This window comes from Hippocampus zosterae, chromosome 17, assembly GCF_025434085.1.
Source record: "Hippocampus zosterae strain Florida chromosome 17, ASM2543408v3, whole genome shotgun sequence".
NCBI classification, from domain to species: domain Eukaryota; kingdom Metazoa; phylum Chordata; class Actinopteri; order Syngnathiformes; family Syngnathidae; genus Hippocampus; species Hippocampus zosterae.
The window spans coordinates 2426391-2442541 of record NC_067467.1 but is presented as its reverse complement, the minus strand read 5'-3'; the positions used below and the strand labels follow the sequence as shown (position 1 = coordinate 2442541).

At 46.7% G+C, this 16151-nt stretch overlaps 2 protein-coding genes and 1 long non-coding RNA gene across 4 annotated transcripts; 1 reads left to right on the top strand and 2 right to left on the bottom strand.

The window, feature by feature from the left end:
• Window positions 1-11: 11 nt before the first annotated feature.
• Window positions 12-4778, bottom strand: cdr2l (cerebellar degeneration-related protein 2-like). The gene is made up of 5 exons (XM_052049157.1): window positions 4418-4778; window positions 2354-2466; window positions 1914-2062; window positions 1475-1639; window positions 12-1042 (listed from the first exon to the last, which is right to left on the bottom strand). The coding sequence occupies exons 1-5, from the start codon at window positions 4494-4496 to the stop codon at window positions 172-174; spliced, it is 1377 nt and encodes a 458-aa protein (XP_051905117.1). The 5' UTR covers window positions 4497-4778; the 3' UTR covers window positions 12-171.
• Window positions 4779-4923: 145 nt separating this feature from the next.
• Window positions 4924-15966, bottom strand: recql5 (RecQ helicase-like 5). Of its 2 annotated transcripts, XM_052049156.1 has the most exons (19): window positions 15782-15958; window positions 15476-15597; window positions 14881-15402; window positions 14669-14765; window positions 14471-14582; window positions 14229-14391; window positions 14036-14118; window positions 10197-10409; window positions 10024-10117; window positions 9507-9543; window positions 9278-9336; window positions 9047-9117; window positions 8624-8714; window positions 8384-8536; window positions 7442-8004; window positions 6675-6717; window positions 6377-6595; window positions 6216-6288; window positions 4924-6106 (listed from the first exon to the last, which is right to left on the bottom strand). In XM_052049156.1, exons 1-19 carry the CDS (start codon window positions 15897-15899, stop codon window positions 5976-5978), a joined length of 2964 nt encoding a protein of 987 aa, XP_051905116.1. In that variant the 5' UTR covers window positions 15900-15958; the 3' UTR covers window positions 4924-5975. The 2 variants fall into 2 exon arrangements, 1 of the variants encoding a protein (XP_051905116.1); XR_007959514.1 differs by lacking the exons at window positions 4924-6106; window positions 6216-6288; window positions 6377-6595; ... (1 more) ...; window positions 7442-8004; window positions 8384-8536 and having other exon boundaries at window positions 8925-9336; window positions 9507-10409; window positions 15782-15966.
• Window positions 11758-14618, top strand: LOC127589882 (uncharacterized). The gene is made up of 3 exons (XR_007959516.1): window positions 11758-11935; window positions 13065-13183; window positions 13258-14618. It is a non-coding gene; the product is annotated as an uncharacterized LOC127589882 (long non-coding RNA).
• Window positions 15967-16151: the final 185 nt, after the last annotated feature.

Below are 16151 nucleotides of genomic sequence, written 5' to 3'. Positions count from 1 at the left end.
ACAACACGATCAATGCTTTTGTTTTTAATGCCTGCAAAATTGACCAACAGTTGTTCACAACGCGTGCGAGGGAGATGAAGGCAGCACACTCTGGCGGTTAGCGTTACGAAACATTTCGGGGGGGGGGGGGGAGCCAGACCCAGTCGGGGAAAAGAAATTCACCTCTTCAAGTCACTTGCCACTTTTTCTGCCCTTGGTGGCGCTCACGTCGCTCTTGGTCTTCTGCAAGCGGGAGAAGATCTCCTTGAAGAGCGCTTTGTACTCGGGCGTGTTCTGACTCAGACGTTTGTCAACTTGCTCCACCTGCCTGCTGATGCCCTCCAAGGCCTCCGGCGTGGAGGGGGCGCGGGGGCGAGCGGGCGAGGAGCCCGCGGCCGAGGCGGCCGCGCCGCACTCCTTCAAAGAGGGGTCCCTGGAGACGGGGCGTGACGTTTGGACCTCGGCGTGGCAAAGGCCCTCCTCGGCGCGCCGGCACTTTCCCAGGAGCTCCTCGTACTTCTCCAGCAGGGCGTGGTACTGCTCGTCCACCTCGCTCAGGATGGACATGCCTCGTTTGCGGCCCGCCTGGCGCCTACCCGGCGGATCGCGCACCATCACCAAGTTCAGGGCCGTGTCGCTGCAGCTTTTCCTGACGGGGCCCCCCCCCGGCTCGCCGGTGCCGACTTCGCCTCCCGCGTCCACCGCGCTCGTTTCATCCGGCGTGTCCGTCTCGGGCCCGTTGCCGAGCAACGTCTCGATGCCGTCCTCCATCAGACACGCCCTGGATTTCCTCAGCCGCTGCATCTCCTGGAGCTCGGCCTCCAGTTCGCGTACTCTCAGCTGGCAGCCCTCGGCGCCGAGCAGACGTTGCTCCAGGCGGTCGAACTCGTGCAGCACGGCGGCGCACTCCCGCTCGGCGCCTTCCCTCTTGGAACGCTCGGCGGCCATGGCTGAACGCAAGGACGTCACGATGTCCCTCAGGCGCTCGTTCTCCTCCTCGGCCGGCTGCCTCTCGGCGAGGTCCACGCTGCCGGGGTTGGCCAACAGGAAACCGTCCTCGTAACTTCAAAAAAAAAAAAAAAAAGACGATTGAAAACGGGCAACCGCAACACACCTGTCAATCAAACCGTGCATGTGAAATCCTCTTTAATCCTGCTTTATATGCCAACACAGTGCAATGGCTGTCGTTTCTTTTTTTTTTTTTATGTACATTTTTGGGCGGAATTGTTGAAGTATATTGCGAGAGGACAAATTCAGGAAAAAAAACAAAAATTTTGCTCTCTCTCATTTGTTTTGCTAACTGTGAAAAAACAAAACTGCAGTCACCGGCCCTATTTTGTGTGTTATGAGATAGTCAAGAACCCACCACACCTGTCAATCAATCAGTGGCTACTTTTACTTCTTGTCTCAATAGATTGTGCAAGTATTAGCACCGACGGATGGATTTCTGAATGAAAATCTCACAAAATAACGTGGCGCGCGTGGTTAACGCAACCTTGGTGAAGTGCAGAGTTCTTTGAGGCAAGGAAAGGAGTGGATCGTCTTGCGGCGCTCCTTCTTCTGCCGGACGACCCTCAGCTCTTCCAAAGTGCGCAGCTCCTCCACCCGACCCGTCAGACTGTCCACCTGACCCTGCAAGGTCTCCATGGTGCCCGTCAACCTGCACGTACACGTAAACAAGCGCGTGCGGGTAACAAAAAGAGCTCGTTATGTAAGCAATCCGGCAGATTTTACTTCTCAGCATACCGTGCGCGCAGCTTTACAAGGATTTATTGGTACCCACTCGAGTAGAAGAATTAGAAAGGACAAAGGCTCCCTGTGAACTATTTCCAAGCTTGATTCGTCGCCTTGTACACAAGATTTCTCAGGGAAGTTCGGGTGGCTTATCGGTAAGACACGGCGCAAATTAACGAACGGCGGTGGAAGGTGCTCACCTGTCTATTTTCTGCTGCGAGGCCTTGCTCTCCAGCACCAGCTTCTCATTGGTGATCTCCAACTCTCTGGCGGTCACGTCCAGCTGCTCATAAACTTTGGCGTGCTGCTCATTCATCTCTCGGAGCATGTCGAGCTGCTTGGACAGATGCTGCGCAAAAAAAAAATGTGCACGTGGAGAACATTGTGGGAGAGACACAACCCATCGAAACAATTTGAATCTGACGAAAGTAATCGTGAAAAAATGTAATGTACATACCAGACGTGGCTTTTGGATTGTGGTTGAAGTGAACATGAAATAAAATGGTATGCCTAACTTTGTGTGTTGCACAAGCTCGTCACAAATCAGAGGTTTCAGGTAGGCAAATGCACAGTTTACATTAAGTTATGCGTCGTTTAGCTCGCCAGCCGGTGCTTCGTGGCAAGCTAGCAACTCGCGTACCTCGATCTCATGCACTTGCTCTTCATTGTTGATGTACATCTGCTGAAGGGAATCCTCCAGCTCCTTGTTCCGCTCCAAGAGGGTTTTGCCGAGCTCCGCTGCCAAGTGTAAGTCTGAGGAAGTGGGACGAAGGTAAACGGCGGGGAAACGACAGATACAGGAGAACGCACTGACCGAAATTTATAGCCGAAAAAAAAACGACCAAGTATAGTTAGGCGTTTTTTTAGACGAAAAAAAACGACCATGTATAGTAAGGCGTTTTTATCCCCCAAAAAAGACCATGTATAGTAAGGTGTTTTTAGACGAAAAAAACGACCATGTATAGTAAGGCGTTTTTTAGCCGAAAAAAACGACCATGTATAGTAAGGCGTTTTTAGCCGAAAAAAACGACCATGTTTAAAAACGCTTTAGTATACATGGTCGTTTTTTTTTCCAGCAAAAAACGCCTTACTATACATAGTCTTTTTTTCGGCTAAAAACGCCTTACTATACATGGTCGTTTTTTTCGGCTAAAAACGCCTTACTATACATGGTCGTTTTTTTCGGCTAAAAAACGCCTTACTATACATGGTCGTTTTTTTCGGCTAAAAAACGCCTTACTATACATGGTCGTTTTTTTCGGCTAAAAAACGCCTTACTATACATGGTCGTTTTTTTCGTCTAAAAACACCTTACTATACATGGTCGTTTTTTTCGGCTAAAAACGCCTTACTATACATAGTCGTTTTTTTCGGCTAAAAACGCCTTACTATAGATGGTCGTTTTTTTTCCCAGCAAAAAACGCCTTACTATACATGGTCGGTTTTTTCGGCTAAAAAACGCCTTACTATACATGGTCGTTTTTTTCGGCTAAAAACGCCTTACTATACATGGTCGTTTTTTTTTCCCAGCAAAAAACGCCTTACTATACATGGTCGTTTTTTTCGGCTAAAAAACGCCTTACTATACATGGTCGTTTTTTTTCGGCCAAAAACGGCTCACTATACGTGGTCGGTTTTTTTCGGCTAAAAACCCCTTACTATACATGCTCGTTTTGTTCGATTCAAAAAAATGCCTCACTATACATGGTAGTTTTTTTCGGCAAAAAAAAAAAAAATTCTAAAAATGCCTTACTATACATTGTAGTTTTTTCTGCTAAAAACGCCTTCCGATAACAGGTTGGGTTTTTTTTCTGCTAAAAACACCTTCTTATACAAAAACGCCCGCAAGGAGGTTTGATCAGGCCCGCAGGATGATTTAAAAGTGAATCTTACTGCTGTTGACTGTAAATTTTCCCAGCGTGGGACAAATAAAAGGACATCTTATCTTAAATCGAGACCAAATCTCTATGGCAACACTTCCTACTGCTGCATTTGTCAACTCGCCTCACTGTTTGCAGCTAAAAATGACAAATTGCAGCGCCGGAGCGCTCCATAAATGCAATTAACGTGACTTGACATCTTGTTCTGCATTCGCATATGTCTGACTGATCAAAACGACCTCAGAGGTCACCAGAAACACAGGAAGAGCAGTGCTCCTGGGGCAAATTCATGCAGAATGAAGGTTGCGCAAGATACAGCAAAATTACCAAAGTCTGGTCTGGACTGGTCGTGGCTGCCTAATCAGATCAAGCAAAAAGGGGGGGCTTAATGATCTCAGACTTTTGTGCAGAAAAACATTGAAGTGGGATGTTCCTGGTGTGCAATGATGAGCCACAAAGCTGCTTTGCCTCTCTGGGTCACCGGGTAATCAGGAGCCGGGGTGATGCTGAGGCCAGCAGGTCCAATGAAAGGCATACGTGGATTAATTAAACTCACACTATGCTTGGAGTAATACAGTTCAAGAATTACATTTTAATGCAGAAAATACACTATACAGTATATGTGTTAACTAGCCCGCTTTCCGGGCACATAAATACCACATATATGGTGGAGAAACGCGTTGGCTATTTTTAAATGGGTGAATAGCACTGACGAGATGAAAATAATTGGCAGCAGAGGAAGAGAAGGCAGCCTCACACTCTCTTCTATCCAATATGAGACATTTGCACCCCCGCGCCGTGAATCGATAACCATAAACCCTCACCTTGCTCCAAGTCATGCTGATCGTACCACGGCTCTTCTTCCTCCGTGACAAACTCCTCCATCTTGCCCGCACGGAGCATCGAGGCCGACCAACTTGTTGGCCAGTGGTCGGCTAATTCGCCGCCGCGCCTGCCCCGGAAGTGACAATCCACAAAAAATACGGAATGACGTTACCCTCCCCGAGCACGTAGAAGCGTTTGAAACAAAAAGAAGAGCGGCGCTATGATGGAGGAAGGCTGGTCAACGAGTCTCCATCAGCGGGCCGCGGCGAGGTGCAACAGAACAGAAGTGCTTCTTATGCGTTGGTACCATCAGCCTTTGATGAGCATCATGCACGTCCACGCTTCTGTGCAACTGAGGCGTTCAAAGGAGCTCGGGAAATATGACCCGCAGTGGCCCAAGGGAGGCAAAGCTCATGTTCATAAATATGGCAATACCCAAGTATGACAAAGCTCATTTTTATAAATATGCCAATAATCAAATCACTATCGATGCAAGACAGTAAAGTCCAGTGTTGTGGTTGATTTATTTTGGAATAAAAAAAGATTTTAAAACATTAATATGAATGATAAAAATCAAGATTTGAGCATAACATAGGTCAACATAAACTTTGCTTCTTTGGGATCAGAGCAAAGATGTATTTTCATAAAGAAATGCTTCTTTTAAATAAAGTTTTCAAATGATTGACAGGCGACCCTAGGTAGCTTCAGAAAGGTTGAGTTGAACCATTCTGGTATGGTGGAGACTCTAGGATTTTAGAATGAAATTGAATAGCCTACTAAATGTGAAAGTAATTTCAAAAACTTAAATTTTCCTGAAATATTTAGTTTACTAATTTTAAATCAATTTTTTACACAGACGATTTAAAATCTCAGGCACGAGCTAGAGTACCTTCACAAACCCTCAGGGGGGGGCGCATACCTACATATAAAAAACACAGCACGAGTAGCTCGAATAGGGTATTTCACGAAGTGAAATTGGACCTTTTATATTGAACGAGTAACATTTGAACGCAGCGCTCAACTAAAGGTGACGTCACCTTTTAACATGACAGCGCAAACAGCATTGCGCTCCAATCTGATCAACGTCGTTATGTACGGCGCAGGTGAAAAAAATTATTAATCATTACAGATCATGTGACCTGCATTAACATCTCTTAGCATCTTAACGACAGAACCCACACTCTTTGGCTTATTTTCCACAGCCATTTTATGGTTCATTTGTAAAATATTACCCCCCAAAAAAATCGTACACAAAAAACTAAACATGAGAATTAAAAGGACAGAACATTTCTTTATTCACATAAACTGTTAACTGTAACAAAATAATTTAAATGTTCTTCAACAGTCTTACACTTTGAACCAAAGCCATAACATTGTGTGTTATTCATATCTTACATCCATTTGGCCGCTCCAGATTCAAGAGCAGAGCATCAAAAGTTCTAATACTCGAACATTTGGAAGTTGAACCTCGTCAGCGAGTGTGCATGCACAGAAGCATTGAGCTAATGTGACCAAAAGAAGGCACAAACAGAAAAATCCCCCAAATGATTCATTTCGTCATGGCAGTTGCTGATCTGGTGCGCTTTTACAAGAGTCCCGTCTTTTAAGGTCTTTCCAGTCCGCTTCGCTCTCGCAGCGTTTGACCTCGCAGAAGAACTGCCTGATGAGCGCCTTGGCTTCCGCTTTCACTGAGGGCCCACAGAGACGAACGAGTGAGAGAAAACAAATGTGCAAAAGTATTAGAAAAGTTAAACAGTCTTTTTTATGGAAGAAAAACTTTGAGAGCAACAATCTTACCCTGACCCTTTCGAACAGTCCCCTCCTCCGCGATAAGGTGGGACAAATAGCGAGCGAAGGACTTGAACAGTTCCTACCGACCCCCAAAAAAATAAAATAAGAACATGATCGAGCTTGCCTCTGGGATTTGGAAACCATCTTGAGATCTGCTCATCTCGCACCTTGCTGGCAAACTTCCCCCGAGTGTAAAAAGGGTCCAGGTAGCGCACCACCACGTTAGCCGCCTCTTTCAGTGTCACAGCCGTCGTCGACTCCTTCCTCGTGTGCGCGACAGTCGGCCGTACGGCGGGGTCGAAAGCGACTTTGCTGTCGCTGTTGCCCGCCAGGCGTCCTCGTTTTACCGGAGGAGGCTGCTTTCGTACGGCCTCTGGAGCGTACGCCTGATTCGAAAAGTGTCGATAGTCAGGAGGGAGGAAGGGAGGTAGGGAGGGAGCATCCTAAAAATTGACGGAGACGTACCGATTTTGTCACGGCTGGATTGTGGTCTTCTGTTGTGTTGTGTCTGAGTGAGAAATGAAACGGCTGCAATTAGTACAAGTGAAGACGCGTGATAATGATTTTTTTTTTTAACAGTACGAGGAACTGACTTGCAGCATAAGTGTCCACCACGAGAACTTACATAAATCAATAAATCAAAACATGACGACACTGCAAAGCCAATGCGTGGCTTTTTACATCAGTGCTTTTGTGAGTCACTGATGTGGTAACGAGACACTACAAATCAAATACACGTATGCATAATTAAAAGTTAATTTGAATGAGTGAATTAAAAGTTGGCGGCCCGGTAGTCCAGTGGTTAGCACGTCGGCTTCACAGTGCAGAGGTACCGGGTTCGATTCCAGCTCCGGCCTCCCTGTGTGGAGTTTGCATGTTCTCCCCGGGCCTGCGTGGGTTTTCTCCGGGTGCTCCGGTTTCCTCCCACATTCCAAAAACATGCGTGGCAGGCTGATTGAACACTCTAAATCGTCCCTAGGTGTGAGTGTGAATGGTTGTTCGTTTCTGTGTGCCCTGCGATTGGCTGGCAACCGATTCAGGGTGTCCCCCGCCTACTGCCCGAAGACGGCTGGGATAGGCTCCAGCACCCCCGCGACCCTAGTGAGGATCAAGCGGCTTGGAAGATGAATGAATGAATGAATTAAAGGTTAACTGTTCAGCCCGAGGAAATTTATCACATTGGAGACGACAATGACTCAATAATATACAAGTAGCACAAGAGTGTGTCTTACTCTGTGGCAGACTGTGGATTCAGTTCCGATGTTTGCTGAAGCATCACATCGTCATCATCATCATCTTCATCATCGATCACCGTTCCCCCCAGTCTGTCCTGTGCTGGCATCGCATCCTGAAGAACTGGCTCCATAGCACCGCTTTCGCCCTCCAAAGCGACAGGAGAGTGCTGCTGCTCCAGGTCGGCATCGTCATCTGAAATCACGATGCTGCTCTGCGGCGCTTGGCTTTCTTTCATTGTTTGTGACTTGACAAAATAGTGAGAAATGCAGTGGGAACTTTTGGAAGCTTCCTCCAGCTTCTGCCGCTTCTTGCTCCACGGTCTGCCTCGTTTTGTCGGGCTGCTCGAGGGAGCGGAAGAGGAGGCCGCGGCGCTCGCTCTCACCCAGGTGGGTGATGTCACAGACAAAGGCTCTTCCGACCAATTTCTTTGTGGAGCACATTGAATTTGTTTTTCTCGAACGGACGGGCTATCCACCATCGAGTCGCTCAGCAGATCTTTTGCAACCAGAAGGGGGTTGGACGAGCCTCTCTGGCCTGCTCCAACTCTCTTCCGCTTCATCTGGAGGGATGAGGAGCAAAAAATATTTACAAAATTTACTAATAATTAACTAAAAATGTACAGTCTTGAAAATCTACATGTGTTAACATATAAACTTTTGAAAGACAATTTTTTTTAACATTCTAATGCCAATTAAGCCCTTGTTTTTACACTGACGGATTCAATGCCTGTGAAGACTTCAGCACCCACGTCCATCTCTGCAAAGCCAAGTCTGATCAAATATTGCTCTGGCGCCATCTGGTGGCATCCACGGGCAATTCTTTGGCATGTGATGAGTCAGTTACCCTCCCCGATGCGAGTATCGTGGGGGAACCAAAGCAAATTATAACAACTGGTGGAAACGTGGTTATATATTAATATGTGAGGTGCGCCAACTTACCGAGTAGACCTCAGAAGCAGATTTGAATCCATGCAGATCCTCAGAAACGGAAGTAGAGGGGGAAGCTTTGTCTTCCTCTTTTAGCTCGGTGGCGCAACCACCGATGCTCTTCTCCTCCTCTGTGACAGCGGACGCTTTCTTCAACTCGGACACCTTGGGGACAAAAACGAGAGTCAAAATGGCAGTGGTAGATCCTGACAGAAATCTCAGCAACATCGTCATGCGGCGGTTGGGCAGAACCTTCTTTAGTATTGCCGCTTTGTACAAGTTGGAAGACTTGCTTCTCTTGAACACCTCAAGTTCAATATCCACGGCTAAGGACAGTGGATCACTGCAGTGAGAAGATGCAGAATATGCTAATTATACAAGCATGCTTTATTAAAATAAACATTTTGGGTGCACAGTGTTGATAATTGTTCGGATGTTCACCCCTAAGAATGGTAAATTTGGGGGTAATTGATTGCCAAACATTTCTTACCGGCTGCCAATGTGGACTGAATAAACATTTCCAAACAGTTCCATTCCTTTAATTAGGTCTCACCTTTCCGTGTCTACACGAGCCCCCAACAGAAACAAGTCGTAGGAAGCCGGTTCCTAACCTCACCCACGTCGGATTCGAACCAACACTCTCCAGACATTGTTCGCGTGCGTCTGCATATTTACCAAAATGGCTCGTCTGCCCCCTGGTGGCCATACAGCGCCTCTTGCAAGAGTGTCAGGCAGTGCTCTCTGGACTGAAACACAATTGACATCCTTGAAGGCTGTTCCACATACACGAGATCCCTTTCACACTTACGCCGTCTCTTTTCACAACTTCCGACACGTGAGTCACCGAATTCCTGGAACTGTGCTAATTAATGCCATGGCTATGAGGAATGTGTTTGTGCCGTGTACCTTCACTGGGAGCTTGGGGATCCGCTGACTGCTCGCTTCTTTCAGTGGGCAGTCAGCATCTACAGCGGGATTGCCAGAAGGGAACAATTGAGCCTGAAGATTACTCTCAATAACAATAATAATAATGTTTTTTAAAAATAATAATAATGATAAGTGCCTCGGATAGCACATGGATAGATATAATGATAATAATAAAGTATGATTATTAATAGTTCAATTCAATTTTTACCTGGAGGAATAAAGTCATCTCTCTCACTGTCAAGTCCCTAAAAATAAAAAAATAAGACGAGTGCACATAACCGTAATTAAATACAAAGCGTACCGATTCACATATGCACTGCCAAATCGATGCATTTTAGGTGACGATCCAAAAGGAAAACCCATTCTAAAATGTTACTACTGCCCCTGCTTGACTGTAGTTTGCCTTGACATCCAAACTGGTCTTGTGTTCATTTGTACTCGTCTGCATTAATGGAGAGCAAACGCTGTCTTGACGATACCAGTTTGTAAATAAAGTGAAGCAAGCGGCTGGAAATGTCTGGCAGGCCCGTCGCGCTGAGGAGCAGCTACGGAGTTGTCCGGGAACGCTTCTGGTGGCTGAGGATTCTTTTATTGTATTTTTGTATACCACAACTGGCCTTACTTAAGGGAGCCCACGATGTCAACAGCTGCTGAACACATGTTGAGAGGCAACACACATACACTGCGCCCACAAACAAGTTTGCATGTGCATGCCGGTAAATTACCTTCCTTAAGCTCATCTGCTTCTTGAAGAGATCCGAGAATTCCTTTTTCCTCTTGGCTTCGTCGTCACTAATGCTTTCGCCTATTTCCTCAAATCTACGAGGCGCAAAAGTGTCACCAAAACTGTATCGCGTGAAGGCAGCAAATCCATGTAAAAAAAAAAAAGTGAACTCGCCTCTCAAAGCCGTAGCCCTTCTTTCCCCCTCCGTAAAGCTCCGGTTCAAAACCAAACGGCTTCCTGGGCTCTTTGCTCTGAGCGGCGATGCTGGTGTTGCAAACGGCCTCCAGTTGGGCCCGCACGCCTTTCGGGTTGGAACAATAGTCGCAAGCACCTGAGCAGTTCGGCGGCTGGTCCCCGAAAAACTTGGAAATGGTGGCGTGGCGGCAACTAAAGGGAGGACAGGCGACATCGTGGCAAATTCATATCGTCTCGCTTTGAATCTCAGAAGGCGGCTACAAGTTATTTTGTGCATGGCTTGTACACACGTGACCATTGATTCCGTTCATTCATTCATCTTCCGTACCGCTTGATCCTCACGAGGGTCGCGGGGGTGCTGGAGCCTATCCCAGCTGTCTCCGGGCAGTAGGCGGGGGACACCCTGAATCGGTTGCCAGCCAATCACAGGGCACACAGAGACGAACAACCATCCGCGCTCACACTCCCACCTAGGGACAATTTCGAGTGTTCAATTAGCCTGCCACGCATGTTTTTGGAATGTGGGAGGAAACCGGAGCACCCGGAGAAAACCCACGCAGGCCCGGGGAGAACATGCAAACTCCACACAGGGAGGCCGGAGCTGGAATCGGACCCGGTACCTCTGCACTGTGAAGCCGACGTGCTAACCACTGGACTACCGGGCCGCCCCATTGATTCCGTTTCAAACTCAAACGCACGGCAGTTCACCACCATAGTGGGGATGGCGACGATGGGATATCATGGCGGGGAAGCGGCAAATAATTCATCACTGACTGAATCAATGTACAGAAAACTAATTCTACGCGGTATAGAACAGCACCGTGTGTCGAGATCTGTAAATCTGAAACAGAAACAGCCTTAAGTGATTCAGTGTGTTGCTATTAACCACATTTTTTTTTCCTTTTTCTTTAAATGCTGCCTTTGTTTACATCTCATTCCACTCGACATTCCATCGCAAACGTGGGAGGGACAATTTCCCCGTCTACCAGAACAATTGACAACAGGGAGTTGAGCTCTGCCTCCAGACTGCTTCGGAGTGTCGTTGCGCGATCTCGTTGGGGGAAGTTAGCGACAGCTTCAACCGGTAAAAAAAAAATGTTGAAAAATGAAGGCGGCTGTGCTGAGAGTTCCAGTATGTATCCGAGACAAGCAGTTACTGTTCTACTTCATGTTTTCCACCGACATTCCTCTACTGTTAAATAAGGGGAAAGCAAGCCTCAGTGAGAGCGCGTATTACGCAACAGTCTGTCTTCGCACGAGCGAGCACACACCCACACACACACACACTCACACGCACTCGCGCGTGCGCACGCACGTAAACAAAGGCGGTGCGCTGGGGGGGCCACGTTAACAACATGCAGACTACCTTGCAGGAAAGGGGGACGCTGCTGATGCAGCCATGAGAAGACAGAAAGTGTTTCCAACAAAAGAGGTGGAGAAAGAGAGAAGCACACAAAAAAAGAGTCTTTGCGACTCCCGGCTCGGACTGGAAAAACAGCTTGGGAAGAAAAACAAACTGCGGTAAGTAATGTTACACCTCGCGAAGAGCTCAACCTAAAAAGCCAAAGTGGACCAAAAGCAGCATGTTGGTTTCATGCTCTGTGTATTTTTTTTTTCCTGAAGAATTACAGCGTATCTCCTAATCTCGGGATGGGGGCTAATCTGAACTCTGGATAATGAACTGCTCGTTCCGGCGACAAAAACAACGCACATTCTAGGTAAGACCGTCAGGGGAAAATGCCATGCTGTCAACCGGTCTGTTCGACACCGACTTGTCAATGCTCAGAGTCAGTCGGGATTTGCGTGCCGTGTCTGTCGAAACAAAGACAACAAGCGCAGGTGAGTCGTTTTGGCATTTGTGCCAAACTGCAAATACTAAAAAAGTGGCCTTCACACCCGTGGACAAAATTCCGGGTATCCCTCTGTTCATGAAAGAAATAAGAGTAAAAGGAAAGGGAAAAAAAAGATGTAGAATTATTCATTCATTCATTCATCTTCCAAGCCGCTTGATCCTCACAAGGGTCGCGGGGGGTGCTGGAGCCTATCCCAGCTGTCTTCGGGCAGTAGGCGGGGGACACCCTGAATCGGTTGCCAGCCAATCGCAGGGCACACAGAAACGAACAACCATTCACACTCACACTCACAAACTAGTGACAATTTAGAGCGTCCAATCAGCATGCATGTTTTTGGAATGTGGGAGGAAACCGGAGCACCCGGAGAAAACCCACAAAGGCCCGGGGAGAACATGCAAACTCCACACAGGGAGGCCGGAGCTGGAATCGAACCCGGTACCTCTGCACTGTGAAGCCGACGTGCTAACCACCGGACTACCGGGCCGCCCTTAATACATGAAAAATAGTAAAGTAAAGTCTGATGTCGCTTTTGAATTCTGGTTCAACGGATAGAAAAGGAAATAAACTCATGAAACAGGCCTGGCCGAAAATCGGCGCCATCCCTAAAGGTCGCGCTCATTGACTTGCCGAATGAGGAAAAGGACTCTGTGGCCAAAGCCAAACTGTTGCCAAGGTCTTTCCAATCTGGACCTGGATACGATGCCATCGCATTCACTACATTAGCACTTCATGGTGTCAACATGAACTACATTTGACCACTTTCGGTTTTTATGAGTGCCAATTGTAAGATTGCATGTCCCCCTAGTGGCGACACTGTAATGTTGACGTTGTACCTGAATATGGCTGCTGTTGACATTTGGTACCACGCCAGGCCTCTCACTATGACGGGAAGCCTTCGGTATATTGACCCTGCTGACAATGTCAGAAGGGTCTCCAAGCAAACTATTTTGGAGCGTTCCGACAATGTATGCTTCGCTTTTTGTTGCCTCATTAGGATGGAACCCAAAGACCAAGCGGTGAATCTCCTCGGCAAAATTTGGGCCAAGCTACAGAGTTTGCCCAGTGCCAACCCAGTCGAGTTGGGGGGTTTCTTCATCCTCTTAACATTCATCTGTGAGTCGCCGCTCTCTGGTGTGAATAAGGATCTGGATTCCGGTCAAACGGAATGTTTATTTGCTCTCCTGCAGTGGTGGTTGTTGCCATGGCTGTCCTGATCTGCACGACATACTCTTGTTGCTGCTGCTGCTGTTGCCGCAGGGACAAAAAGGAGGGGGCAAACATTTGAAGGCATCTCAACTACACCCATTTTGTACACCAGTTAGCGTCATTAACTTCATTTAAACCACGCAAACTTCAAAACAGGTTTGCACCAAGGGTGCCAAGTCTGACCGAGACAACCTGTGATGGGACTCAAGAGGCCCCGCCCTCAAAAGCAACTGACACGAACAACGATGCCCTGACTCACTGCTCAACACACCTTCTGAAGCTGACTATCAAGACAATCGACATTCCTTGAATCAGCCGGGCGCACCGAGCTCCTGGCTAAAGGATGGGACACAACCAAACCATAATTAAACATGTCACCCCATAAACGGAAGTTGGGTCCAGAAAACATGACGATTTAGGTCAACGTGCTTTTTTTTTCAAATCTAGTTCAGAACAAATTCAAATAGTTTTCTCTGCCTGCTTTAACTTCATTCGGAAGGAATGTGTTTGATTGTAACGAGCTGCTGTTGGCAGTTGGAGAGCATCCGGAAACCAGTTTTGCTTCTTAACTGGTCAAGTCTGCCCCCTGCTGTCCAGAAAAGAAAAAACAACCCGATTCGTTTCCAACTAATCCTTCCTTATGAAACACTAAAAATGTAGTAGTCAATGTACAAAGCAAAGTGGTAACTATTTGCCACAGACGTTTGCTTGACTATCCTGCTACAAGCCAATAAGCACGTGTGTGACATTGTCACTTACCTTTCCTGCTCACAAAAACGCACCATGGCTTCAAAGTCTGTAATGGCTGTTTTGTCTGATTCCTTTGTAGAGTTTCGTTTTTCCTGCAGTCAAAAATCACACCTTTTAAACGATCGTGAGATTATGGTGGAATCATGTAAAGCGCTAGTTTTTTTTTCTTTCTTACTGCTACAGTTGTTGCTGCCATACTGACCCTTTTTCGTGCAACCTCCTTATTGATGAGGAATATAATTTGCTCTTTGTCTTTCCGGGAGTAGTAAATGCGACATAAGGACGGCAGTCCATCTCTTCCTGCTCGCCCGGATTCTTGGTAGTAGCTGGCTATGGATTTTGCAAGGTTCCAATGGGCAACAAACCTGTGGTCATAACAGAAAGCCCCCTGTAGCTATACAGTGATTTAAACAAGATGGACGGGGGGAAAAAAACAAGTTTTACCTTACATTAGCCTTGTCTACACCCATACCAAAACTGATAGTGGCTGCAATAACGGTCACTTTTCCCTGCATCCAGTCACTCTGTGCCTCTGTGCGATCTCCCGTCTTCAGACCTGAACATAGACAAAAATAATAATTACTCCTCATAACCACTTGATTCCCAGTCTCTCCATTCCTCCTACAGTATAAGAAGACTTACCAGCATGGTAAGGCTTTGCCAGGACACCGAGTTTAGTAAGATGATGGGCTACGGTTTCACAACCTTCTCTGGTCCGACAGTATACAATCCCACAACCCTGTCCGAGAATATCATAGAAGTCAGGATTCTGCAGGACCAAATACCTTACTTTCTAAAATACTGTAGGTATCAACCGGTTCTATGCGTGTCATGATGCATTATAAACGACCAACCTGTCCATTAGAGCCACCACCGAGAGCCAGTGCCTTCTGAATGAAAGCATGGAGGTGAGCAAAGGGGTTTGGAAGAAGCTCGCTGAAGATGACATCATAATGCAAATTACTTCGAAAGACCGGCGTAGTGAAAGAAAGCGGCAGACGCAGCTTCAGGGACTGAGCAATGTCCTCTTGGACCTTTTTAGGCGCTGTTGCTGTGAGTGCTACACAGGGAACCCCAGGCAAGCGAGCACGCAATTCACCCAGTTTGAGGTAGTCTGGTCTGAAATCATGACCCCACTGGGAGACACAGTGAGCCTCATCCACTGCCAGATAGGACAGCAGGCCCCGGGAGGATAAGTCAGTCAGGTAAGGCTGGAATGATGGTGAAGCTACCATCTCTGGTGTAATGTAGAGTAGCTTGAGCTTTGGGCTCGCACTCTGCAAATCTGTAAGAATCACACGGCGCTCGCCTACTGCGAGCTTGGAGTTGATGGAGCAAGCAGGGATGTTCAGGGATCTCAAGTGATCCACTTGGTCCTGGAAGAAAAAAAAAACATAGAAACAGTGGTGAGTGGCAAGATTTAAAAGTGGATTATGAAACTCAACTGACCTGAATAAGAGCAATTAGCGGGGAAATAACCAGCGTGATTCCTGCAGCCAGAACAGCAGGCAGTTGATAGCACAGGGACTTTCCTGCCCCAGTGGGCATGCACACAAACACATCCCTGCCACCTGCCGAAAGACACACCTTTAACCTTTCTAAAACAACCTGTCAGCAATATTTCATATCCATCGTCACAGCTAACGATGAGAAACAGTCATGTTCCTTTTTTGTTGTGCCTTGGCTAAATTCGGGCAATCAGAGGAGATTAATGCGCGGGAGCAAATCCGTCAATGCACTTGATTATTGACTTACTTTGGATAACTGCTTTGACGATATTTTCCTGCACTTTAGATCTAAAGTCCTCGAACCCAAAATGGGTATTTAAAGCTTGTTTTAAAGTTAGTGTTGTTACTCGCGCCTCCATTGGCATAACTCAGTGGTGGCGTCGCTCATTGATGACATCATCGCCAACACTGTAAATAATCCTCTTTTAACTTTGTTTCGAAATGGTAAAATATTTAAAATTGAATCCTCCTGGCAGTTAAATAATTTAATTGGAAGACTTAGTAATGAATAAAATAGTTTTTGACAACAAAAAAGAATATCCAATGATTACAACGTAATGCGTTTTTTTAAACACCGCAGCCTACTGAATTTCAAAAAAATAATTTTCATGTAAAAC

What these genes read in the sequence shown, in the direction of transcription:
- cdr2l (XM_052049157.1), bottom strand. Translation starts at nt 4,496, where the DNA reads ATGCTCCGTGCGGGCAAGATGGAGGAGTTTGTCACGGAGGAAGAAGAG. An exon ending in TCAGCATGACTTGGAGCAAG is followed by an intron (nt 2,467 to 4,417) that starts GTGAGGGTTTAT and finishes CCACTTCCTCAG; the next exon opens with ACTTACACTTGGCAGCGGAG. An exon ending in TCGCAGCAGAAAATAGACAG is followed by an intron (nt 1,640 to 1,913) that starts GTGAGCACCTTC and finishes GTGTACGTGCAG; the next exon opens with GTTGACGGGCACCATGGAGA.
- recql5 (XM_052049156.1), bottom strand. Translation starts at nt 15,899, where the DNA reads ATGCCAATGGAGGCGCGAGTAACAACACTAACTTTAAAACAAGCTTTA. An exon ending in AGCAGATGAGCTTAAGGAAG is followed by an intron (nt 9,544 to 10,023) that starts GTAATTTACCGG and finishes TTTTATTTTTAG; the next exon opens with GGACTTGACAGTGAGAGAGA. An exon ending in ATCCAGCCGTGACAAAATCG is followed by an intron (nt 6,596 to 6,674) that starts GTACGTCTCCGT and finishes TTTTCGAATCAG; the next exon opens with GCGTACGCTCCAGAGGCCGT.